Below are 26,334 nucleotides of genomic sequence, written 5' to 3'. Positions count from 1 at the left end.
ATTCATTACATCCGTTCAGGGTGCCGAGGGGAGAGGCTGAACTCCAAGCCCCATCCCTGGAGGCAGGACACCATTGCCGCAGCCCTCTCCCGGTAAGAAGGGATTACCTTAAGGAACTTTACAAAGCACTTTGCAGATTCCGCTTTCTGGGGTGAAAGGGAAAGTGGAGAGACGAGTGCTACTGTTGAATCTTCTAAAAGAATCCAAAGGGAAAGGCTGGATGTTGGGGCGGACCTGGGGCTGCTCCCTGGGAGGCTGCAGCCATCTGGGAGACAAAACACCCGCTTAGCAACACGTTCCTAAGGGAGGTCACTGGGTGGCTTTTCTTTTCTTTTTTTTTCTTTTAAAGAGACAGGTTGCTTCCAGTAGTGGAGTATAAACATACTGGGTGAATAGAGGAGCACAGCTGGCAGAGGAAGGACAGTCAGCTTGGGGTGGCTGATAAGAAACTAAGAAAAGCTTTAGAAGCCATGCCCTCCGTCCTGTCATCAGGGTCACTGGGCATTTCTGGTGAAAGAAGGGGATGCTCAGAGTCAGGCGGTTTAGGATCATGCAAGGTCACACAGTTACAGGGCTGTGTGTCTGGCTTGCTTATCTGCAGAAAAGTTTTGTAGCAGTGCTGCCGGGCACCAGTGAGTGTGGCACGGGAGTGTTTTCCAGTTAAATGTGGAGGCTGAATGTACTGGGTTAATCTTTGCTTATTCTTGGAATCCCACTGAAATTGCTGAAAGAGGATATAAATAGTATGGCTCAAAAAAGCAAAGGTAATGGGAAAAGAGGCAAAGCAGATGGAAGACTAATGGAATGATAGACCCAGGAAACCCACACCCCAAGCTCTCTAATGTGTGTGTGTAAGTGCACCCATGTGTGTATCTGTGTGTGTATGTGTGAGTGTATTTATGTGTCTTTGTCTGTGTGTCTGTGTATGGAGGGGGAGGAGGCAAGGAGGCATAAGAATATGGCAATGAGCCAATCCATTCTACAGGATTCCGGAGAGGATTTGGCTCAGTGGTGTGATGGGTGGAATTGGGTCCCTCCAAAAAAAAGATACATTGGAGTCCTAACCCCAAAGCCTCAGAACGTGACCTTATTTGGAGAGAGGATCTTGACAGAGGCAATTGATTTAAAAGAGGTCAGTAGGGTGGACTGTGATCCAATCTGTGTTCTTATAAAAAGGGAAGATTTGGGGACAGAGACACATGCACATGGGGAAGATGATGTGAAGATCCAGGGAGAACAGCATTTATAAGCCAAGGAAGGCCTGAAGCCATCAGAAGCTGGGAGAGGGGCCTAGAATAGATTCTACCTCATAGCCCTCAGAGGGAACAAATCCTGCCAATTCCTGATTTCCTTCTTATATTATATTATATTTTACTGTATTTTTTTAACATTTTTTTTCTTTTTAAAATTTTTTTTTTTATTTTTTATAAACATATAATATATTTTTTTCCCCAGGAGTACAGGTCTGTGAATCGCCCGGTTTACACCCTTCACAGCACTCACCACAGCACATTCCTTCCCCAATGTCCATAACCCCACCCCCTTCTCCCAACCCCCCTCCCCCCAGCAACCCTCAGTTTGTTTTGTGAGATTAAGAGTCTTGTTTCCATGATTGTGAGACAACACATTTCTCACCACGTATATGGCACTTTGTTATGACCTCCCCAGGAAATGAATATAGTCAGATAACAAGGCAAGTGGGGGCTGAAAATGCAAGAAGATGTGAAAGGCTGTATGTATATGGAGGGACTAGATCCTCAGGACCCTCCCTTACCCTGGCAGCCCGAGAGATATGCCCATCCTCCCTACTCTCCCTTTTTGTACCACCTCGCCCCCCACCCCCCCTCCAAGGAGACTGGAGGCTTGGAGGCTACTTCTCTAGGAAAGTTGAGGCAAAGCCACTCTGGTCTCAAGTTCCCAGGTACAGCAGAGGGGGGAGGGTGTGCCTCAGGGCTGAAAACTGGGTAGGAAATGGAGAGGTGTGCAGGGCTCTTTCCTTCTCACAGAACTGAAGGAACCAGACATACACCTTTGCCTCTCCCTGTCCCTCCTTCACCAGCACCAAACTGGAAAACATGGAAAATTATTTTCTGAAGAAACAGAATGGTCACAAAGAAAAGAATCCAGATGTTGACATTTTTGGGCCTTCCAATGAAAAACTATCATATTGCCCTTACAAAAAAGCATTACAGAGAAAATGAGGGGACCTCAGGTTAAGATATTCCACATTAAAAAAAAAAAAAAAGATTTGTTTATTTATTTTAGGGAGAAAGTGTGTGAGTGAGAGGAGAAGCAGAGGGAGAGGGGGAGGGGAAGCTGACTCCTTGTTGAGCACAGAGCCCCAAGCAGGGCTTGACATGGGGCTCTATCTCACAACCCTGAGATCATGACCTGTGCCGAAAACAAGAGTCAGATGTCCAACCCACTGATCCACCCAGGTACTTTAAGAAATTCCACATTTGTAGTTATAGAAAGAGATAACTGAGAAAATGAAAAGGTAGGATTTATCAAAGAACTAATACAAGAAAAACTCTCAGAGGTAAGAGAATATGTCTTTAGATTAAAATAGAATATTTGGGTACTTGGGTGGCTCGGTTGGTGGAGCATCTGACTCTTGGTCTCAGGTCTTGATTTCAGGGTCATAAGTTCAAGCCCTGTTGGGCATGGGTCCTATTTGAAAGAAACAAAAAATAAAATAAAATAAAATAAAATAAACTATTTGTTAACTAGGGCTCATACAAGGAGACAACACCAAAATCAGTCTCAGTTTATGCTTTGCTTCTGGTGGGAAAAATATTCTCCAGAGAACTCACAACCATTGGTTTATACTAGGCTGGTTTGTCTTATTTATGCTTCTGATACTATTTAGGAATCCCCAAAGTGACAAATTTTAAAGGTGGTCTTGGGCTACTGAGTCCCTGTGGGGGTGTGGGCAAGAGCATATACAAAACTTTTCTGGAGGATTACACCTTCAAGTAATTAGTTCAGAACAGTCATGGATAAACCTTGCTGAAGATGAGTTCACAATTCAGAATTAGCCAACACAGCAGGAAATAATCAAGAATCCACAATGAGAGGCATAATTAGATATACAAGAACTAATGATAATCAAATAATCAGATGGAGAATATTTGAAAACAATGATCATAAAAGAACTTAAAGGAAGGCTTTGAAAATATGAAAGAAGAGTGAGAGATAAGATCAGATGAGGCAAATGTGAGAAAGAATCAGCTAGAGCTTTTAGAAATGATTAACAAAGTCAGATTTTATTTATTTATTTATTTGAGACAGAGAGAGAGAGAGAGAGAGAGAGAGAAAGAGAGAGAGTCAGCAGGAGGAGGAACAGAGTGGGAAGGAGGGGAAAGTATCTCAAGCAGCTTCCACACTGAACATGGAACCCACCTCGGGGCTCGATCTCATCATGACCTGAGCCACAACCACATCGGATACTTAACCAACAGAGCCACCCAGGTATTCTAGTCATGATTTTTTTTTTTTTAAAAGATGAGTCAAATTCCCTGTGACAGAACTGGGAAGAGAAGTCATGATGTAAAAGAGAGATTTAGAAAGTTGAAGTGTAAAGTGAGAGAGGGGGGAAAAAGAGTGAATGGAGGACACGGAGGAGCTCTGAGGAGGAGAGCCTCAGGAGAAGAGCAGGGAGGGTGGAGGTGAGTGCTGGATCTGAAGTGAGGGGTCTTGGTCAACTTCCTTAACTCTTCCAGGTTTCAGTTTCCTCATCTGTAAAATGAGGTTAATAGTTGCAACTGCTTCAGAGGATTATTTCGAGAATCATGAAGTTAATATTTGTCAAGTTCTGGTGTACAGTAAATGCTGTAAGTCTTGTTAAATGCAAAAATAGAAATGCAGGTGGTGGTGTCTTAGTTCAGCCTGCTTTAACATAATACTGTTAGCTCTATGCTCTAACATCATACTGAAGGCTGGGAAGCCCAAGATCAAGGCACCAGTGCATCAGTCTCTGGTGAGAGCTCTATTCCTGGCTTGTAGATGGGCACCTTCTTGGTATGTCTTCACAATGGCCTTTCCTTGGTGTGTTCAGATGGAGTCAGCAAACTCTCATCCTCCTCTTCTTTTTTTTTCTTTTAAAGATTTTATTATTTATTTGAGAGAGAGCATGAGGGCGGGGAGGTCGGCAGGAGAAGCAGACTTCCTGCTGAGCAGGGAGCCCAATGTGGGACTCCATTCTAGGACTCCAGGATCATGACCTGAGCCGAAGATGGTTGCTTAACAAACTGAGCCACCCAGGCACCCTCTCTTCCTCTTCTTATAAGACCACTGATCCTATTGGGTTAGGACTCCACTCATCTGACCCCATTTAACCTTAATGACCTCTTCAAATCCCTGTCTCCAAAAAAAGTCACATTGAGGGTTAGGGCATCTACATGTGAGTTTTGGTGGGGAGGACACAGTTCAGTCTAAAGCAGATGTTTTTTGTATGAGATCACCTATTTGAAGAGATCAACTGTCAGAAGAGAGAGGATCTATTCACCACCCTTGTGCTAATTAACCTTCTGATAATGTCTTCGCTGATATTTTAACATTTAGCTAAATGAAACCAGTTCCTAAGAATTACATATGCCAGAATGTTCTGAAATTATTAAAAAGCATAATTCAAAAACATTTTTTAACAAAATTTCTTATGCAAGCAAAATAAATGAATCTAGCAGATTTGTCTTAAATAAAAATGCAAAAATCTCATTCTTTTAGGTTAAGTGTTCCGAGCTGGTTAGAGTTTTTAATCAAAGACAAGTGTTGAATCATATCATAAGCTTTTATTCTTGCATCTTTTGAGATAATCAAATATGATTTTTCTTCTTTCATTTTTTAATGTGGTGAATTACATTAACAGGCTTTTGAATGCCAAACTTTTCTTGCATTTCTGGGATATACTAAACTTGGTCAAGATAATTAAAAAATTAATTCTTGGGGTGCCTGGGTGGCTCAGTTGGTTAAGCGACTGCCTTTGGCTCAGGTCACGATCCTGGAGTTCAGGGATCAAGTCCAGCATCAGGATCCCAGCTCCATGGGGAGTCTGCTTCTCCCTCTGACCTCTTCCCCTCTCATGCTCTCTCTCACTCTCTCTCAAATAAATAAATAAAATATTAAAAAAATTAATTCTTGAATTTAGTTACCAATATTTGGATTGTTGTTTTGCCTTTGTGTTCGTCAGTGAAATTGTGCAATTGTTTCTCTTTTCTTGTATTGTCCTTGTTTTGTTTTAGTATAAAGGATATTTGAATCTCAAAAAAAGCAGACTAATCTCTCTGTCCTTCTGTCTTTCTATCCCTCTGCCTTTCTGTGTTTGTCTTTGTATCTGTTTTTCTCTGTCACACACACACACACACACACACACACACACGATCTGTTCTGTAAACTTGTCTATAAAACCATTTGGATCTGGAGAACTTTTTATTGTATTAAAATACATATAACATAACATTTGTTGCTTTAGTTATTTGCCCAGTTATACTCGGACATACTTCACATATAAAGTTGCATTAGCTATAGGTGTGCAACATAATGATTTGGTATTTGTATATATTGCAAAGTGATTGCCACAATAAGTCCAATTAACACCCACCACCTCACATAGTTACATTTTTTCTTGCAATGAGAACTTTTAAGATATACTTTCTTAGTAATTTTCAAATGTATTTTAGCCATTTTAAGTGTATAATTCAGAGGCATTAGTTATATTCACAGCATTGAGCAACTGTCACTACTATCTCTTTCCAAAACTTTTTCTCCACCCCAAAATAGAAACTCTGTACCCATTAAACAATAACTCTATATTTCTCCTTCTGATAATCTAATCCAGCCCCTGGCAACCTCCAATCTCTACTCTCTGTCTTTATAAATTTGCCTATGCTAGTTATTTCATATAAATGGAATCCTACAACAATTGTCCTATTGTGTTTGCCTTAAGTCACTTACCATAATGTTTTCAAGGTTTATCCATGTTGTAGAAGGTGTCAGCACATCATTTCTTTTTGAAGCTGAATAATAATCCGTTGTATAGATATACAGCATTTAACTTATGCATTTATCTGCTGATGGACACTTGGCTTGTTTCTACCATCCATTTAGTATGCATAGTGTTTCAGTGAGCAGTCATATACAAGTGTCTTTCCGAGTCTGTTTTCAATTCATTCGGATAGACCCTAATGAGTAGAATTGTTGAGTCACATGGTAATTTTTTATTAACTTTTTAAAGAATTGCCACTGTCTTCCACAGTGGCTGAGCCATTTTATGGTCTATCAGTCATGCACAGTTTCTGCACATCCTTGCCAACACTTGTTATTTTCCACTTTTTTGATGACAGTCATTCTAGTAGGTATGAAGTGGTATCATACTGTGGTTTTAATTCACATTTCCTTATGAGTAGTGATGTTGAGCTCTGTAATTTATTGAGTTGATTGGTTAGTCATATATCCTCTTTGGAGAATAAAGGATTTGCGGTCAGTAGGGGGTGGTTGTAGCTCAATTTGTGACCCATGATTGTATTTCCTTGATGCGTATAAGCCCATTCAAGTTTTAAATTTCTTCTTCTTTCAGTTTTAGTATTGTACATTTTTAGGGGATTGTTCTTTTCTTTGTTTTTAAATTAATCAGCATGAGGATTTTCAAAATATTCTTTATTATTTTTAAGCTCTACCATATAAAGTAGTATATATAACTACATATAGTATATATAACAACATAAAAAATGTAGTTACATCTTTTTTTATAACTTCAAGTAGTAAAATCTCATGCTTTATGTTGGTTATGCCTTTGTAGTTGTTTTAAAACAAAACCTCTGAGTTTTTTGATGTTTCTCTCATTGAGAATTGGGAGTTTATTTTCCTTCCCTTTGTATCTGAGTAGACTTATAATCTCATTGACAGTCATATATTGTGCAAATGATGCTGACTTGCTGGTTGATATCTGGGACTGAGTCACAAAAGATGCTGTAGTTTCTATGTTGTTTGCTAACTTTAATGCTCAGAGTCTTGAGTTGCTGGTTGATATCTGGGGCTGAGTCACAAAAGATGCTGTGGTTTCTATGTTGTTTGCCAGAACTTTAATGCTGTAAAAGTTTGACCACTGTGAAGCCAGCACACCATGAGGGAACCAGGCAACATGGAAAGGCCAGGTGCACACACTCAGTTTGGCAGTTCTGGTCATTGAGTCATCCTGACCAAGGCGCAGACATGTGTATTAGAAGCCTTTGGATGTTTCCAGCTCCTAGATGTTGAGTCACCTCTAGGGGGGGTTTGACTTTTCTCAACTGAGGCATCAGATATCGTGGAGTAGAGACTAGTGAATAAGCTGTGCTCTGTTCAAATTGCTGAATTTCAGAATCTATGTGCATAATAAAATGATCTTTTAAAGTCGCTGTATTTTGGGGCCATTTGTTACACAGCAATAGTAACTTAGCAGTCACATTTTTAGATGGGTGAAGATATGAATGAATGAACAAATGAAATATTGTCATTATTTATTTACTTTTTTACATAGGACCCTGAAGCATATAAGTTTTACCTGTATACCTAAGAAAAAATAGGTAAATATATTCAATGCCTTAAAGGATATGCCACTAAAGCATGGTGCATTGGAATCCTCTTTGGAAGATTAGAACATTACAATAAACGTGGAAAAATCATAGAACTGAGATGAGACTATCATGCTATATTCTTTTTGGAAGAAGGTTGCCATGGCCCATTATTTAGGTCAGTAAATAGTTAAAGTATGGTTTTCACACCCAAACGGGTGAAACACAAGTTCAGTTTTAGACAAATGTGTCACTCACACTCAGTTCTTGGAATTTTATAATATTTTTGATTGTAGCTGATACTTTCTCCATGAAAGAAAAATATGTCACAAGGGAAAACACATCACTAAAATGAAGCTCAGCCTGGAAGGTAAAGAATCACCTCTGAATCATAAATGATATAAAACCATGCTCTTCAACATTTGATCCATATTTTCCAATTGACTGAATTACATACATCTCCCCTGAAATACAACTTGAACTCCAGCAAATTTGAACCTCTTGTTTCTACAGTTAGTGGAGAGAAACACTTATTGATTTAGATATATTGGTTTGTAGTCTATTTTTATTTTATAGATATTAAAGCATTTAATTTTCTTCCTCCAAGGCTATGATTTTCAACTTGTTTTGAATTGCAATGACTTTCTCCTCATTTCTTCTTTTCAAAATATTCTCCCTTCCTAAGAGAGTTGTCTGAGCTATTGAGAATAAAATGCTATAAGATTCATTTTATTTAGAGTTTCATGTCATAACTTGAAATAATTGGATACGCTCTTACATATCAGAGAAAACTGCTGCTCTTAATACAAATTGTGAATTCTTCTATTTTTTCTTGTCAAAAAGGTTATTTCCCCCCAATTTTTATATTTTCTCTCTCTCCAGCTACTTTCCTTAAAAGTATCTCACTGCTATGACCTGCTTCACCAGCTTAGGATATAAATATCATCTGATATAAATATCATGCTTCCGTTTTCTAATTAGTTGCTTGAAAATGTTCTTGCCTTTATCAGCAGGACATGCAGTGTGTCCCCCTTGAAGTCTCAATTTCACTTAGAATTGTTCATAAATCTTGAAGGGCTTACTCCATTCAAGGGGCAGTCCTGCATCCAAATGCCAGTGGAGGGAGAACAGAGGAGGCTGGTTCATTACTGCAGTAAATGACCCCAAGAAGGCAGAACATTTTTGCTTTCAGATACACTGATGTATCTGATGGTCCAAATATTCACAACAGATTTCTCACATTTAAGATTTCATGGTTGTACTTTTTAGTTTATACCACTGCTTTTCAACCAGTGGTGATTTTGTCCTGACAGGAGACATTTGGCAAAGTTTGAGGACCGTTTTGGTTGTCACAATTTATGAAACCTCTTAGTGGCAACTAGTGTGTAGAGGCCAGGGATGCCGCTAAACATTCTTTCAACATACAGGATGGCTCTCCACCCCTCACCACACACAAAAAACTGGTCCCAAATGTCAGAAGCACCCAGATTGAGAAATCCTGGTTTCTCCAGTATGGTTTATACCAATGCAATCTGCTACTGTTCCCTGCATCTGGAGAGGTTTCAGACCTCACTCACAAGCTATGCCTACGCCAGCAACTACACTCCTTCCTCCACTCCCCCCAGTCACCTGAGTTTTTATATGAAATTTGGTCTCCAGTCCACAGTCCCCACACCCCTTTTCCTCATGTTGAATTGCCCTCCAGGGCTGCAAGTATCTCTTCTGACTGGTCAACACAATTAGGACCATCCAAGTTCACCAGAGAGGTCTTAATATTGTTGAAATTCAGCAGGAAAGAGTCCAGCATCTAAATCCTTTTTGTGTCAAGGAGGTTCCTTAGACATTTCGCAAATTTGTTCAGTGTTGTCAAGGACGGAAGGGGCATTTAGAAAGGACATCAACCATCATGTCATAGAAAATCCTGTTGTATCCCGATTTCCTAAGGCGATAAGTGTCCTTTGTCTTACATTTGTATAATCAAGAATTGTTGCTCAGATGACCCTTCATCAAAACAAGATCTTATCCAAGGAGACCTTCCGGGCTCACTAGACAAAAGAAGTTGCTGACAATATCTCAATTAAAAATATGCTCTACTTCACTGGGCATGGATCCATCTATTTTTCTCATGTTCTGTGATGCCTTAAATTGTAATGTATTTCCTTCAAATGCACCAAAAGCTAATTATGCTTGGGAAACAGACTGTTTGCTAGGCTCAATATAAGAAAAACCTTTTTACTAACTGTAGGTCAAGAATTTTTTTTTTTTTTTTCTGTCTGCAGCCATAGCTGCCTGTACAGACATCTGTGCTTTGTCCCTTGATGCAGAATTCTTGAGGACCTGGTAGGGGGAGGATTTGGGTTCTTACATTGGTATAGATGATACATTGATATAACAAGTACCCAGGAACATCTATACTCACTTCCTCATTTCTGTCAAATTGGGAAGCTATGTTTCTAACATTCTCAAATGGACCAGGGTATAAATAGAATTTTCTTGGACTTGTCTCTGATTTCAATCACTGTTGATGCTTTGAGAAATTCATGGCAGATTCCAAATAACTGTCTAGCAAAAGATTTCTGGAGTAAGAGCCATCTGTAAATTGGTAGCTGCCTGTGTTCTCACTATTTAAGAGATGGAATTTGGATCACAGGGCAAAGGAATGCTTGCCACTAAGCACCATTCTGCTCTCTTGGACTTGGACTCTGAGGCGTTTTGATGTACTTGAGGAATTTCTCAGGGCAGTAGGGACAGATGGACACTGCCCTGTGATGTCTAACAGGGCAGGACAGGGAAGCAACCCAACAGGAGCCTGGGCAACCTCATGAGGGTGACCTGTGAGCCCCAATTGCCATCATATCTGATTACAAGCCTTTAGTAACTCTGTTATAATTCCCCTATCTTGTGGGGGAGATTTGAAAAAATCTCTTACTTGTTCCAACATAGTCTTTTAGTGCTGTGGGGAATTATGGAAACGTTTTATATCCGTGCTTGGGAGAGAAGGGTAGGGAGAGGAAGAAGAATTTTAGGAGCCAGAATGTTGGTATCAGGAGAGATTGCTAAAATCCTCAAAAGGTAAGTAAATTTCAGGAACCATAATTGGGAGAGGGAGACATGAATTTTGTCACTTACTGTGTGGAGATTATGACGCTTTACTACCTATTGGGTTATTTTACCATAGGATCTTGAGGTTTACTCACATGTTTTTTGAGGTACAAATATATGCTAACATCCTTCAGGACTGTCACCTAACTCCCATCTCCACTAACACTGGAGAAAGGTTTGCCATCACTAATAAGTCTTCCATATTTCTTTACCTTCTCAGAGCTTACTGCTAGCATAATGGTTGACACATTATTTTGTCTTTCCCACTGGGTTTTCACTACTCAGGGCAATTCCTGGAACATAATAGACACTCAATATATGTTGAATGTTTGAAGAAACATATGAAAGAAAGTTTTCATTGGGTCATTATTTGAGGACAAAAACTCAGTATGACTGAAGGTCTGAAAAGCACAATCTTCTCTTGAATCAGCTGTGTGGACTCAAGAGCCAGTAAGGCTGCTTCTGTGAAATTCAGGAAGACCATCATTGGTACTTAAGGGTCCTTGGGGTAAGTGGTTGGGATAGTAGCTTTTAATGTAAGACAGAACTCCTGGCCTCAAATTTTGGATCTGTCACTTGCCAACAGGATAAAAAGGCAAGTAGTTTTTGGGTTTAGTTGATTTACAATTTCAAGTTAAAATGTGTCTGTCCATCTGTCCATCCATCTGATGGTCATTAACCTACTTGCCATGTGGCAGGCCTGGAGAGAAGAACCAGATATTCAAAGATTAGGAAAAAGTCCTTACCTTCTAGCTGTTTTTACCATCTCCTAGAAGGGGTGTCTGGAACTAAAGTGTTGTCACTGTCACTCTATTTGTCAAGGGCAGCACCTGTGGGAGAGTAGCTTTGAAAGGTATGCTAGGTGGGGGAAGAGATGAAACCCAATGAAAGACAGACCTTGGCTCCAGTCCCGTCTTAGGGACCACTGACATGTTCTTCATCTTTTATGGATCTCTAATTCCTCTTCTATAACAAGGTGGGCAGAGAAAGATGATCTTCAAGGTCCCCTCCACGCTCATACCTGGGTTTGTAAAATCTTAGAACATTTGTTCCTGAGCAGAGTAGTTATTACTGTTGGCCACTAGAGGTCAGTACCTTAAAAAGCAAACTGGCTACATTCCATTCTGCCGTCAAAGTAAACCTTGAAGCAGAAGCAATATTATTATTTTCTTGAGGAAGTGGAGATGCAACATGGGGGCTTAAGTGGGTAGGAGAAGAATAAATGAAACAAGATGGGATTGGGAGGGAGACAAACCATAAGTGACTCTTACTCTCACAAAACAGACTGAGGGTTGCTGGGGGGAGGGGGGTTGGGAGAAGGGGGTGGGATTATGGACATTGGGGAGGGTATGTGCTATGGTGAGTGCTGTGAAGTGTGTAAACCTGGCGATTCACAGACCTGTACCCCTGGGGATAAAAGTATATTATATGTTTATAATATTATTATTTTCTTACTTTGTTTTGGGAAGGAAGAAATATTCCCAAAGAAACAGTTTTCCTTTTGACATATCGAACCTTGGCCTTGAGATCCTTAAACTCCTTTTGCTAAATTCTCACTGCAGAGTTTTCTAGCAATCTCAGTGTGAGAGATGGGATGAACAGAAGAAGATAGAGCACTAGTTATTGAAGGATTTGTGGTTTCTGTACAAACCTAAATGCACTGATATCTGTGTGATAGGATGAAAGAGTAATTGAAAATAATTCTTCTGTAGAGCAGGCTCCTCAGCTTGTCCAGTGTCCAAAGGGAAATAGGTTTTCAGATCAGCTCTTCTCTTAGATGTAGGATGGGAAGGCATCATTGTTTTCCTCTCCTTGAGTTTCTAGAACCCTGAGAAATAGGAACTTCTATTCATCTATTGGCTTGAAATTGCCAATGACTTATCTGTATCTTTCAATGGCTCCTCCCCATGGAGGGAGGGAGGAGAGGTATTTTCTGTGACGAGAGATGGCAAGAGTCTAGAATCCACTGGACTTTGCATCACTTTTGGGAGTAGGCTGTGTGCAAATGGCCACTTGCAGGTGTGACCCTTGTGGGGATTTATGAACTTGACTTGAGGTGAGACAGACCTTGGTCCTTGCTGAGGCTGAAAGGGAAAGTTTCTCATCTGCAGGACAAATAGTCCCCAATGTCTAGACCTAGAGACAACCATTGGGAAGTTTGTTTCATCCTCATATCCAAATTGTATCCTATGATTTATATCAGTAGAAAAACCAACATTTTGGTTCATTTGCATCTTCTGAGAATATCTGTCAGTTGATTCAGCACTGTCACAGAGGAGTGATATTGAGCAGAAGCTCAAGTCCTGTCAGTGTCCTCACAACACATACTACTGTTGTCTTATTCATGACATGGCCGTTGTGGGATTTAAGGAAGAATAGGGCTCAGGGTTGTCCTTGAGGACATAAGACTGGGAAAGAAGACAAATACAGCCCTCTTCCATTCATCATCACTTTATACATCTGAAAACAAACTGGCATGAGTATAAGAACAAATAATAGAAGTCATTAAAGTTCAGCTGAGGATCATGTAGGAAAAAGATGATTCTCTCACGTGCCAGGCACTGTTTCCCTGTCCTTGATTGGCATTTATCTGCCCTTTCAGAGTTGACAAAGTGCTATAGCAGGGGATGTCAGTACCTTTCCTATATTCCTCTCATATTCTCCCCATAGTCCTTGGGTCTTAACCAATTCAGGGTGTTCTTGTGGATTTCCAAGTGTCTTAACTGCATCTTTGTGCCTGAGGCCCTTTTCTAGAACCTTGGAAAGCCACTCTTCCGGAACACCAGTGCATGCCCAAAGTGCTGGGGAGTAGCCCTCAACCAACAGCTTTTGGGAGTTGATCTTTAAATGCTTCAGCTTCCTCCCTTTTGGAGTGAGCTCATTTTGGGGTATGTGTTTCACCCCATTTCCCCAAGCTTCCCTTGGGGACAAGTCTCAGGCAGCTACTGTAGCAGTTTCTTAGTAATACACACATTACTTTCCCCTGCTTCCTCATCTCCCTTCTGGTGTTTCCTGCACCTCTCAAATGAGCTACTTACATTCAGATTTTTGCCTCAGGTTCTGTTTTGGGGGGGAAACCAGACAAAACAGTCACTTTTCACATACATGATCATATTTGGTACTTGAAAATACCCTGTGAAGTTATGGACTAGACATCATGATAGCCAACACACCCTTTTGAAGAGAAAACAACAACAACCCGCCAACTCCCCAACACCCCTGCTGATGAGCTTCGCCCAGGCAACCACATTTTATGCCAGGTATTTACAGTTCTAGCTGACAGAACCAATGGATTCTAACTGAACTAACAGCCAGTACCTAGACTGGCCATTTGGCTGACAGGGACCAGCTAAGATTGAGACCCTCAATCTGGGGCAAGCAGGAGAGAATCAGGCAGATTGAACTATTGGAGATGAAACAAAAAAGAAGTCATGAACTAGGATGGTACTACGAGAGGCGAGGAGAGGTTGGGATTGTGAGAAAGCAGCATTCATAAGGTAGAGAATATATATATATACATATACACATACACATATATATGTAAACGTATATATATGAAGCCAGTGAGTCATATGAGAAGCCCATGGTGCAGAAATAAGTGACAAGATGAAGAGAAACGGAGTCAAAGTCATTGCTGAAGGTGGGAGTCAGGACCTGCCATGTTCCTCCACTGAGGTTCTTAAGAACAGTTGGAGCCATCCAGCTCCCATATGGTCCGATGAAAGCAGGACTCCTGTGTCTATTACTCCTGCTCTGAATTTGAAAAAGCTCTACTTCGATAAAGGTGGTTGCAGTGTTTTACATTTAATCAAGGGTATGAAACTTGGCATGATCTTGCTTTTCAGAGTTGAGTTGGAATTCCAAAGAATTCCAAACGTCAATTACAGCCAGAAAGGAAACCCAAGGCTCATTTATTTAATTTTGGGAAGACGAGAAGTTTCATCTCAAGGATAGATTCTTGTCAGTGCATGATGAATGATGGAGATTTGGTTGAGCAAGGTTCTGAGGCTGTCTATGGGCACAGTGGGATGGAATGTAGTGATCAATTGACAATGTGTGCCATGAGCTCAGAGAAAGAAAGGCAGCCTCGTATTTTCCACCAGGGATCTAATGTGGAAATAGACTTACTGGATCTAAATGACTTGTTAAAAGAGTTACACAAGGCTGGTTACTATAATTGCTGGGACTAGATCTTATATGTTCTGACTTTCCACCTAACTTTTCTTACGTCTTTCTGATTCAGTTTAATTTAGTTCTTTGAAGCTCTTTTGGGAAACTAAGAATTCCTTCTCATAAGAAAAGCTGCCTCTTATTATATGAAAAACTATATTCATAGCCTTTCTCAAGGTCACTTGGGTTCACAGTATGTCTTTGCAGATGAATTCTAGAGGAGTAGAGTTGCCAGATTCAGCAAATAAAAATACAAGGCTCTCAGTGAAATACTTGGGACATCTTTACATCTTTACATGTAATGATTTGTTGTGCTACCTGAAATTCAAATTTGATTGGACATCCTGAATTTAATCAGAATTTTAAGCCCAAGAGAAATCAAGTGCGTAGGACTGTGTATGTGTGTGCGTGTGTCTTGGTATATTGATGAATATATGTTCTGGAGCCTGACAATCTCACCTACCAACTATATAATTATTTTTTCCAATAGTCTGACCCACTGGAATGGTTCAGGCAGCTGCACTTTAATTTCAGTTGTGAATATAGTCAGACCTGGGTGTTTTCAGTAGAAGATCCTTACAACTCCCTTTCATTATTTCAGAGTAATTTCAAGAACAACAGAGATGTACTGCGGTGCCAAGAATGTTATCTGTAGCTGTGGTAGGGATAGATTATAAAGACTTCGCCTTTTCCTGCTGTTCATTTCAGCCAAGACAGCATCTCATGAGCAATCTGGTAAAAGATAATGTGCGAATATTTAAGTAACCCCTTTGAGTTTATGATTTTTCTACTTCCAGTGCTTTCAGATAATTTCTTGGAATTCTGATTAGATTGGGCAAGGTTTTATTTCAATAAATTCTGCCACCTTCATGATGGCACTGGAGTGAAGCCATGGACGTGGTCTTCTTCATATTGTTGCTCATAAATGTCTTTGACATCCGACAGATGCATCGATTCGGAATGACTTCATACTGTGGCTAATCCATTGGGTTTATAGCTCCGGACTAATAAAAACTCAATAAAATGATGTCAATTCAGGACTCATTTCCTTCCCTGTTCAAGTTAGGATGGGATAATTAAAAAATATATATATATATAAGCTAGGATTATTCTGGCTTGTTCTTGCTTTAAAGAATCCTCTGGAATAGATATCCAGGTATGTCACCAGAAAACTCAAGGGATGATGTCGTTTCACATTAACTTACAATTTTAGTTTTTTCTCTCTCTCTCTCTCTTTCTCTTCTTAGACTTTTCTCTGCAATCTTTTGGGAGCATAATAGTGTACAACTAACCTGACTATCCAAGAGCTTATATAAAAACATTTTATATAATATAAGTAAAATATATTTATTATAAAAATGAAAATAAAGATCAAAAGGGTGGAAATTAAAAAGTCCACATGAATCACTTATTTTCATCCAGCTTTTTCTAGACACATATGCAATCACACCTTAAAAGTGGAATAATTATGGAAATACTTTTCAGTTATCTGCTTAGTTCTGTTTGTATTCTAAGAAGATCTTATGGTGTCAATGCATTTTCCTTCTCACCACTTTTTATGACACTCCATATATCCTATTGGATGAATGTATCACAGTTCATTTAACCAATATTCTATTATCACTAGGCTATTTCTTAGTTTTCCATGTTATAACTTTTATGCAAGGCTTTCTCTGTAATTAAATCTTTGCACATATTGGTAATTGTTTCCTGACATACATTCTCAGAAATTGGAGGCTTTGTAATTTTTGTGTCTTAGAACACAAAAGAAATATTTTGGCCATAGCAAGAGGCAACTGGGATGAGGGCATAGTTTCTCTCTTCTTTTCATGTGCTTTTGAGGATAGGGAACTCTGCAACTACGGGATCCTTTGAAAAGGAAAAAAAATAACCCCCTTGAAATAGTGACTAGCCAGGTGGCTGATGTCTGTCAAAAGAAAAGATCAGCTAGAAAATGACTGTTGGCAAACAGGTAGACTGTGAGGACTGAGCAGACTCTGTCGCCACGACCAGATTGTACAGAAATGGTTCTCAGCTGGGGACTGTTTTGCCCCTCAGGGAACATCTGGTAGTGTCTGTAGATATCACTGACTGCCATGACCAGAGGAGATGCTATTGCACCTACTGGGCAGAGGCCAGAAATGATACTAGGCCTAGGTGCATAAGACCACCCACGGAACAAAGAAGGATCTGGTTCACAAGGTCAGTATTGTTGAGGCTGAAAAAACTTGTGGTAGAACAAAAAGAAAAGGAATGTCAGTATATCTCTGGAAACCCTGGCATAGCATTTAGACACTTGCCATTGAAAATTTTATGTGTGTTTTAAATATTTTTCTCCAAAGGACTCTTCAGTTACCCAACGTATTTGGCTTGTCTTAGACTTGAGTACCAGCCACACTGAGGGACTCAGGAGGCCTGTGCACAGTATAGTCCTGCTTGCTCCTGGCTTCTGTTAGGATTAATCTGGGCAGGAGTGTGTGTGTGTGTGTGTGTGTGTGTGTGTGTGCGCGCGCGCGCATGTGTGTGTGTCTCCTAACTATAGAGACTGTCTTGTGAGGAAGGCGGAGAGGAATTCAGGCTGTCTGATTTGTCTCAGCATGATGATAAACATGGTGATGTAAAAGATTGACTGAGTTCTTGGCAGAACTAAACCAGACATAAAGACTCAACACCTGTCCCAGGGCTAGTCTTTGTTTTTAAGGGAGACAGCTTTATCTCCCTAGAGTTCGCAGAGTTGCCTGGTCCAGCCACACTGCATGTTTCAATAATGCAGCAGCCAGTCCTGATTGTGATGGGCTTAGCTGAAATAGGAGGAAATGATGTTTATAAGGATCAAAAGAAGAGGATGGAAGAATTGGGCACTTTTCCCACAGTACAATAATTCATCTGTGAAACACATGCAAAAATTGAGGCTAAAAACAACTTGGCACCAATCAATTCATCACGTTTTTTATTGAATACATATTAAGGCTGCCTTTGTGTACAGCCCTTGAATATAAAGATGTATTGGATAGATAGCCAAATGTAGTAACATATGGGCAGTGCAGGAGCACCTGGGTGACTCAGTCACTTAAACCTCTGATTTGATTTCAGCTCTGGTCATGATTTCAGGGTTTTGGGATAGAGCCCCATGTCAGGCTCTGCACTCAGTGTGGTGTCTGCTTGAGATTCTCTCCCTCCCTCTCTGCCCCTCTCTTCACTTGTGCTAGTTCTCTGTTTTTGTCTCTTAAATAAATAAATAAATAAATAAATAAATAAATAAATGAAATCTTGGGGAGGAAAAATATATGGGCAGTGACATTATGCACAACTATGGAATGAGTATGTAATAAGAGAAGGACCCAACATGATGATTAAGAGTGGACTCTGGTGCTCTTTGTGACCCTGGGTCCTTGTGACCCTATTTAGGTAAATTTTTCTTATCTTTTCTGGCTCTTAGTTTCTTCATCTGTAAAATAGAGAGAATAATTGCTGTGAAGACCAAGTGAGCTAATCCACGTAAAACATTTGAAATAGTGCCAAGTGTTCACTACAGCTATCATAATTCTGTATTAGTTCACAGATCATAAAGAAAATGTGTGGGGTCACCTATGATTCCTCTTGGGCACAGCAAAGAAGGAGTATTAGAGAAAAGGAAGTAATTCCCTAGCTGAGTCTTAAAGGTGAGCAAGGCAGGCAGACAAGACAGCAATAGCATGATGAGCAAACAAAACAGTGTATGCAAAGGGTCTGAGGCACACAGGAACAAGGCATCCTGGAACTATAGTTATCTTGCATTCACTTGGATTATAGATTTCTTGTGGTGACTTTCGGCAATGTGACTACGAAAGCAAGCAGAGGCTGGATCCCAAAGGGCCTAATGTGCCTTGCTAAAGGGTGTTAATATTAGGTAGGATGTCTTTTGGTAATGGTTGAATATCCCCCTCAGAAAGACTTGGTAAAAATGGCATGAATAGTAACTGTAACTGAAAAGTCCAAGGGAAACCTGGTTATAGGCATGTCTAATGTTTGAATGGATACTCTCTTTATCTCTGTCCTTACTCCTCCTGTGTGTGGCTCCATTTCGAATGGAATTATGCTCTGTGATGGTAGAATAGCTCGAAGAGTCTCACAGGCTCAAGTCCAATGGGAAAGAATGAGATTCTCTTCTAGAGAAGTCCTAGTAAAGTCTCAGTCTCTAATTGAGTCACCTCAATCAATTATATTGGTGAGTGCAATGCTATGCTCTGATTGTTCAGGTCAGTGATCTACATAGTATCGGAGTCAATTCCATTTAGAAGCTCAACGACTTAGCATGTAAAGGAGGGTGGTCCTTCAGAAGGAAATCAGGTATGAATACCAGAAAAAGGATATGGAATGAATACCAGATAGCAAAGTCTCCAAAAGTTCCTGGCCCCTTTCATACTGCAGGGCCATTGTTGGCCTTTAAGCTGTGGATTGACATGATCATAACTGTAGTTGGAGAGAATGGATTGGAGGGTTGTGGCTGGAGGCAGAGGGTCACTTAGAAAGTTTTTACTTATCTGGGGAAATAAAGATGAGTGTATGAATGAAACCTTGACATTGGGGATGGAAAGATGTGATGATTCAGACTGTATGTGTAAGAGATGGAAACATTAAGGAATTTATACTGAATAAAATTCAGTGGGAAGGTGAAGAACAACATCAACAATGTCCGTTAGGTTTGGCTTTGGTGACAGGTGGGGTATGGATGTTGTTTGTTGGAAGTGGAGGCTACAGAAGGTGAGAGAGAAGAAGGTATCAGACAACACGTTAGTCAATTTCTGAAATATTTTTATGTCCATGATCTATTTTCACAGACTGGCACAGAAGAAGTATATTCAGAGCTTATAGAACCTTCTTATCACTGCAAACAACATCATTCACAATGACGAATGACACGGGAATGCCCTATGCATGCACAGGTACAGGAAACACACATGTCCCGCAAGTGTGCTACACAGGCACACACATGTTTTGTGCTGTTCTCACTTTCTAAAAATTTGTTTTGCCCTTTTATTCTCACCTGATTCTGACTAATGCATTCTTTCTGTGTTTTATCTGTCTTTGCAAGTGACTCTAAATCTTTTCTGGAACAAGATGTTATATAGTTAATAAATCTCTCTTAATACATATTCATTACAAGTCAGCCCTCACAAAGCATGATTGGAATGAGACTTATAATTCTCTTTTTTTAAAAACCAATATCAGTCTTCCATTATTTTTTTATGCAAATACCCATAAATGTGGATAAATGCAATCTGTCATTTCTTTTTTAAGGAATAAAGATACCTATGTTTGCTTAAGGAGTTTATCCTTTATTACCAAAATAGTCTTTCCTTTCCCACTTTAGGTCTCTGGTCCCCATCACCAGCCCACCAGATATTTCAAAATAAAATTCATCTTTGCGCCTAGAGCCAGCTGAAGAAGCATGAGTTTAAAAAAGCTACTCAAAGTAGGCTTTGTAATGAAAGAAACATTTCAAAGATAAGTAAACAATGTCCACAAAATGAATGCACGGATGGATAGCGATCAGAAAAAAAAATTAAATTACACAATAATTTTGTGGGTCATGATTTTCTATAATAAATCCTTCTTTTCCAGTTTCTCCAGCAAATCCCATGGTATTCAAAGGGCCCATATTTTCATGTTCCTCAGATGAGCTTCTGCTGTTGGCTGTTTTTTACACTCTGTAGCCTGGCCTTCCAGGTCCAGCTGTTACGTCATATTCCAAACCACCTTTGCTTTCTCTTCTCTACTTTCGTTGCTCTTGGCCTTCCAGATCTGTGTCCTGACTCTGGAGGAGAGCAAACAATGGGCAAAGCCTGGCATGCAGGAGAAGATGTTGGGAAGTAGGTCTGCCAATGGGAGAAGCAGGCATTGCCCTTACACATCGCTGCTTGGTCACTGTCAGTGTCATCTCTGATCACAGCAGCCCCCAGCTCTGGGACACACAAGGACCTCAAGGTTCCTCATAACTGAGGTCCACATTTGTCAGGTTGACATTTGAGGCTCTTCTGGGTCTGTGTTCTTTCTATCATGCTTTTACCCCATTCTTCCTTCTCTCCCTACCTTGGCCCTTCTATGTCCCAGCTACCTCAGAAAGTGCAAGGGGCAGAGGAGATTTCCCAAGCCCTCTTCTCTCACCCACCAATTTGAGAGTAAACCTGTTCCTTTCAGCATTTCTTTCAGAGCATTTGTCTCTATGTCCAGTTTAGCACTTAGCATGTTTTAGCCTGCTCATTTCCAGAATTCTTGGTATTTTGTGTATGTGTGTATGTGTGTGCATGTCATTTCCTTCCTCATGTCCTTGGAAATTGGGTGGCAGGGGCTGGGCCGTGTTCACCTTGGTGTTCCTCCACCATCACAGAATCCTGTGGTGACTCACACAGAGGAAGCATAAAAAAAGCTTATCAAATAAATGAGCCAAGAGAGAACACATGGAAGGAGGAACAAAAGCCACCAAAAAGGAAGAGAGTAAGGGGGCGGCAGATGGGAGAGAATCCTGACTGGGATGGAATGGTGAAGAACTGCGCTGCAGTAGGGAACCAGACGCTCACCCCGAGAGACCACGGGACTGTGGGAGCTGTGAAGCTTGGAAGGGACAGTTACTTGTTCAGATGTCTGGCTTCTCTTCATCTTCCTCCCGTTCACCCCCATCAACACGTGATAAATCAGTGAACATATACTTCACTTTACTTGAATTCCATACCTTGGAGATCTCTGAGAAATAATGCCTCCTGACAATGTAAAGTAGTACCCTCATTCTTGCACAAGCTAAGAGGAATAATAATTGTCTTGGGAAACTGTCAGGCTAAAGGATTTAGGAGAATGCTGATCTCAGTAACTTGTGTCTCTTCATTTACATTACTCCTCTTGGGCCCCCTCTATCTCTCAGATTTTTAACCCCTTTCCAATGGCAAATACCAGTGGTGTTATGAGGGTGAGATGGGGTGAATGCAGCTGCTGAATTCATGTTTTCTTTGTATTCCTCCCACCTCCTTAAACACACACAACTTAGAATGCTTAGCGTTTTTCCATGTGTCAAAGTTTCTTTGTCTCCCTTCTCCAGGACAGAGCAGCTCGCATGTGCATCCAGCTTCGAGTCAGTGTGTCAGGGCTCATCTCACTGAATTGTGACAGTATGCTCATCACACACCAGCCTGTATGAAGGTAGAGACTTTGTTTTAACTCACTATTAAATCTGACCCACCACCACTGTGTCTGGGTTACACAGGCCTACTAAAGAGTTGTTGAGCGAATACATACACGAGCGTGAAGGAACAAATAACAAAACAGAGGAAGTTATCTCTTCACTTTAGCTTGCCAGAAATTACTCAGTATCTCTTACCTTTAGTTTTTGACTTTTGAGAATCGTTAAAGACTTCGTCTCGGGTGTTGATTCTCTTAAACAGCAAGCAAAAATACAATTCTATGAAGATTTAATGAGACAGCATCATTGCCAGCTGAGTTTATCACTCAGGGAGTTTAACAGAAAATTTGTTAACATTGTCTTTAATTTGTTTAAATATTTATGAACACTGCTTTCGAGGGGATTCTTATCTGGGGTTATTGTTTTATAGAATTCATTTTGGTGTGCTTTCAACCATTTGGTGGCTCATCTTACTTTAATAGATGCTGCTAGAATTCTCTGTAAGTGATTTGGAATCTGAGTGGGAGTCTCTTTGGATTTCATTTCTGCTTGCTCCACCTTCCAAAGGCCCAGATTAAATCAAAGGGTCTGCCATAAGGATCTTGGAACATTCAGGACATGAGTCCTAATCACAGCTCATCATCTTCAGATATGGAATCTAGATAATCTGTGTCAACATATAGGAGAAATCCGGAGAACAAGCTGTCTGCCCAACCTGGGTCTGAGAAGAGACCGTTCTGGTCAGTGAAGAAGATCTCCAGCCACACTTCATCTTCTGGCTGCAGATAGATGACCGTGGACCCAGAAGCGACGTCATGGTTCCCTGTGTTGGCGTCGAATGTCTTTATCTTGTACTGCCCGTTGTGAACTAGCCCGATTGCCAGATGCTTATTTGCCAATGTGATATCATAAGAAAAGTAATAGATCCCTGGGAAGGCACAGATGAACTTCCCTGTGGCAGGGTTGTAGTGCTCTCCCTCATTGAAGAGGACCTTGTTAAATATAATTGGTAGCCTTTCTTCTGGGTAGCTGGTAGTGATGCCAACAGAAAAGGCAGATTTGAGCACAATGCTTCCGCATCTACAAACTCCAGGCAGCCCTGGGTCCCCTTGCTCTCCTCTGTCTCCCTTTGCTCCAGGAGGCCCAGCTGGACCTACTTCTCCTTTTTCTCCCTCTGGTCCCATGGGTCCTTTCTTCCCAGTCTCTCCTTGGTCCCCTTTCTCTCCAACAAGGCCCAGTGGTCCAGTCTTACCTCTCAAACCTTTAAAAAGAGTTTACAGTTTAGTTGATAGTTCCTCCATATATACAGTCACAAACAGCATGCCCCACAAAGTGCCAGGACACCCTAGATGTGTCTCTCCAATCAACTTTCAAGAGTACACTACTAAATACTAATGCATCTTTAAAAAAAAATCACTGATGGATCAAAACGGAAATAGAAAATTTTCATCAGAATTTCAGGTTAGTTTTCCTCAGTACATAAGAAATCATTTGAATGCTATTTTGATGATGAATCATCTGCAATGAAATCAGTCACATACAGTATTTGTCACTACAGGAGAAATTCAATGAGCATAATGATATTATTCCCCAGAGTGGGGTCATGGGGGCAGACAGAACCAGATGAATCCTTCAAGGCTATTTTGTCTTATGCCCCATTTCACTTCTATCAGTATTAATAATACAAGAATTAGTGAAGATTAGATTAGCTCATATTTATTCAACATTTATGATGTACCAGGGACAGCACTTTATTCACAGACATTGTCTTCTTTAGGCCTTGCAACAACTTTATGGATTAAGAAATTATTATTGCTTCTCTTGCAGGTGGGGAGACTGAGCCACAGAGAAGTTAGTTTGCTCAAGAAAATGGGTAGTAAGTGATGGAGCTGTGACCTGAACTCACGCCTGCCTGACTCTGGAGCTTGAGCATCCCCCCGAGGCAGGTGCTGGAGTGTACATTGTAGAGTGCACCAGCACGTAGTGAGGGCTCTCAATATGCTATGATAACCAAACAACAGTGAGGGCCACCCCTACGTGGTAGTCCTTTTTTGGAGGAGAAAACTGAATCCCAGAGAGGGGAAGAAACTTGCTTCTGTAGCAAGGTTAAGACTGGAATCCGAGTTCTAGTGTAATGATGCTTCCCCTTCATCAAAGTGCCTCTTACCTTTGGGGCTGGAATCAAGAATCCTAAAGTCTGTTTGGCTTTGCAGCTAAATGGTTGTATCATTTTAGGCAAGTCCCTTAATTTCTCTGGGTCTCCTTATATATAGAAAAGACATAATATCTGTGAAAGGATTTCAACAAATTCAAAATCACCACAGTGAAATATTTTCTGTTTGTCTAAATCTTTATACCTACAGATCAACCACAGGCTAAATGCAGAGAAATTATGATCATTGGTTGAAACGGATAAGCAACATCTATTCAATTTTTAAACCATATATATAATATATGTAATGTATATTATATATTATAAAAATATATTATACATATGTTTTACATATATAATACATAATATGTATTATATTATATAAAATATTTAATTAAAATATTAATTCACAAAATATGAAATGTCATTTAATTTTTATGGTCAAATCCATTCTGTAAATAATGCTTGTATAATGATATACCCTCAAAAATATCCAAATTATTGGTAATTTATCATGGCTTCTGTAGTCAGGGAAAATATATTATTGGTATACTGTGTGGTTATCTACATACTCTTAACTATGTATTTGTTCTCGGGAACTTTTATTAAGCTAAACCTTTTTATCTTGATAGTGCTCTGGTATCATTTATTTGAATATTACAGGTATATCAGTGCTTGCGCTTAATAATTTTTCAGTTATTTGGCAAATGTAGGAAAGAAATATTCTGAATAATGCAAATTTGGGGAGAATTAATGCTATACCCTTAAAACGTACAGTATTTTGTTTTAGTAATTTTGGAAAGAGGTTTTTTAACAATTTATGATGCACAGAAGAATCTAATAATGAAAGAAACCCTTTTTGGTGACTGGTATCAGTGTTATTACTGATCATAGAACTCTCCTCAAGTTCTAGGTGGCTTTTGTTGTGAAGTTGAAATTCCACTGGTCCCAGCCAGAGTATAGTCTGTGTTTATTTCTTGAAATAGTCTGAACTTCTGCTTCTTTTTGGTAGGAATAAGATATGAATACTATCTTACTGTTGAATTTATTTATGAATCGAGGACCACAACTTCTAAATTGTTATTTTTATTTTCAATAGGAGCTTAACTTCTGCTGTCTCCCTGAGTGGCCTTTGATATATTAATAAAAAACTTTTTGGTATCAACAACAATTTCAACTATTATGTACTCCAGTCCTCCTGCTTTTGTGACTTTGGGCAAGTCACTTCTTGTTTGTGTTTCCAATGCTCCATTTGTAATATGAAGAATTAGATTTAAGTCCAATCTCAGTGTTTGGATTTTCTATGGTTATTGAATTAGATAATCAGGGATTAGCTATAATAACTTGAAGTAATTCTTCCTGTTTGCATGAAGGATTTGCACTTGTGCTAAGGACCAATTAATGAATAATGGAATGAAGGGATACATCACTCTACCTTTTCCTATTCAGGCCTATGCTTGGGTAGAGAGGAGAATTAATGGAGTAGTTGTTAGTCTACGCTTAGGTACTGACACTTGGAGAAAGGAATTCTTAGTTCTCTAGGAAATGGGCTTAAGAAGATTTCTTCTTCAGTACTATTTCTTTCTCCCATCCGTCCATCCATCCATCCATCCATCCATCCACAGATTTATATGTGCATGTATACATATATCTAAACCATGTAATATTTTTTGACCATCCATTACATGCTAGGCACTATGCAAGGGGCTGAGTGGGACCTTGACATGAATGACCCCTGTCCTACCCTCAAGTTAGCTGTTACTATGTATTATACTGTGATCTGCAAATATGTTCATGAATATCTAAAGCCATTTAATAAAGTGGAGTGATCTGTTTCATAAGCTGGTTCTAATGTTATTTTATCTATAAGGATGTGCATTCAGATTAAATTAACTTGTGATATTAGGCTACAAGACTAATTGCTATAGACCAGTGAGGGAGGCAGATATTTTTAAAAGAACGTTTCTGATTTGGTATAATAAGTTCTGTGCTTGTAATTTAAGGTAAAGAAGTTGGACAAAACTATGCTTGATTGTGCTTGCCCTTGATTGGATGGATGTGATGGGGATGTTTACCACGAGTATATGAATGAGAAGACATTTGTGGTATCATTCAAGGGGACAGAAGAATCAAAGGACACATTGTGTCCAGTTTCGGCTGCATTAAAAGCTTGTCCCCAAAGCCCCAGAGCTCCATTTCTATTGTTC

The 26,334-nt window shown here is 39.9% G+C and overlaps 2 protein-coding genes and 1 long non-coding RNA gene across 5 annotated transcripts in view; 1 reads left to right on the top strand and 2 right to left on the bottom strand.

Moving 5' to 3' along the window:
• CC2D2A (coiled-coil and C2 domain containing 2A) overlaps nt 1–263 on the bottom strand; it is a 136,520-nt gene extending 136,257 nt beyond the window's left edge. For both annotated transcript variants that reach the window (XM_059381164.1, XM_059381168.1), the window contains exon 1: nt 108–263. The gene's annotated coding sequence lies outside the window, so the exon portion shown is untranslated. The remainder of the gene's footprint in view (nt 1–107) is intronic.
• LOC132004737 (uncharacterized) lies at nt 8–24,393 on the top strand. The gene is made up of 3 exons (XR_009400626.1): nt 8–92; nt 19,643–21,995; nt 23,803–24,393. It is a non-coding gene; the product is annotated as an uncharacterized LOC132004737 (long non-coding RNA).
• The window catches only part of C1QTNF7 (C1q and TNF related 7), a 79,178-nt gene continuing 72,443 nt past the window's right edge, over nt 19,600–26,334 (bottom strand). For both annotated transcript variants that reach the window (XM_059381186.1, XM_059381177.1), the window contains one exon: nt 19,600–23,236. In XM_059381186.1, coding sequence (XP_059237169.1) covers nt 22,605–23,236 — 632 coding nt within the window. In that variant the 3' untranslated portion in view covers nt 19,600–22,604. The remainder of the gene's footprint in view (nt 23,237–26,334) is intronic.

The sequence above is a fragment of the Mustela nigripes genome, chromosome 1 (genome assembly GCF_022355385.1).
Source record: "Mustela nigripes isolate SB6536 chromosome 1, MUSNIG.SB6536, whole genome shotgun sequence".
NCBI lineage: Eukaryota > Metazoa > Chordata > Mammalia > Carnivora > Mustelidae > Mustela > Mustela nigripes.
Note: the sequence above shows the minus strand (reverse complement) of the source record. Positions and strands in the feature narration are given on the sequence as shown.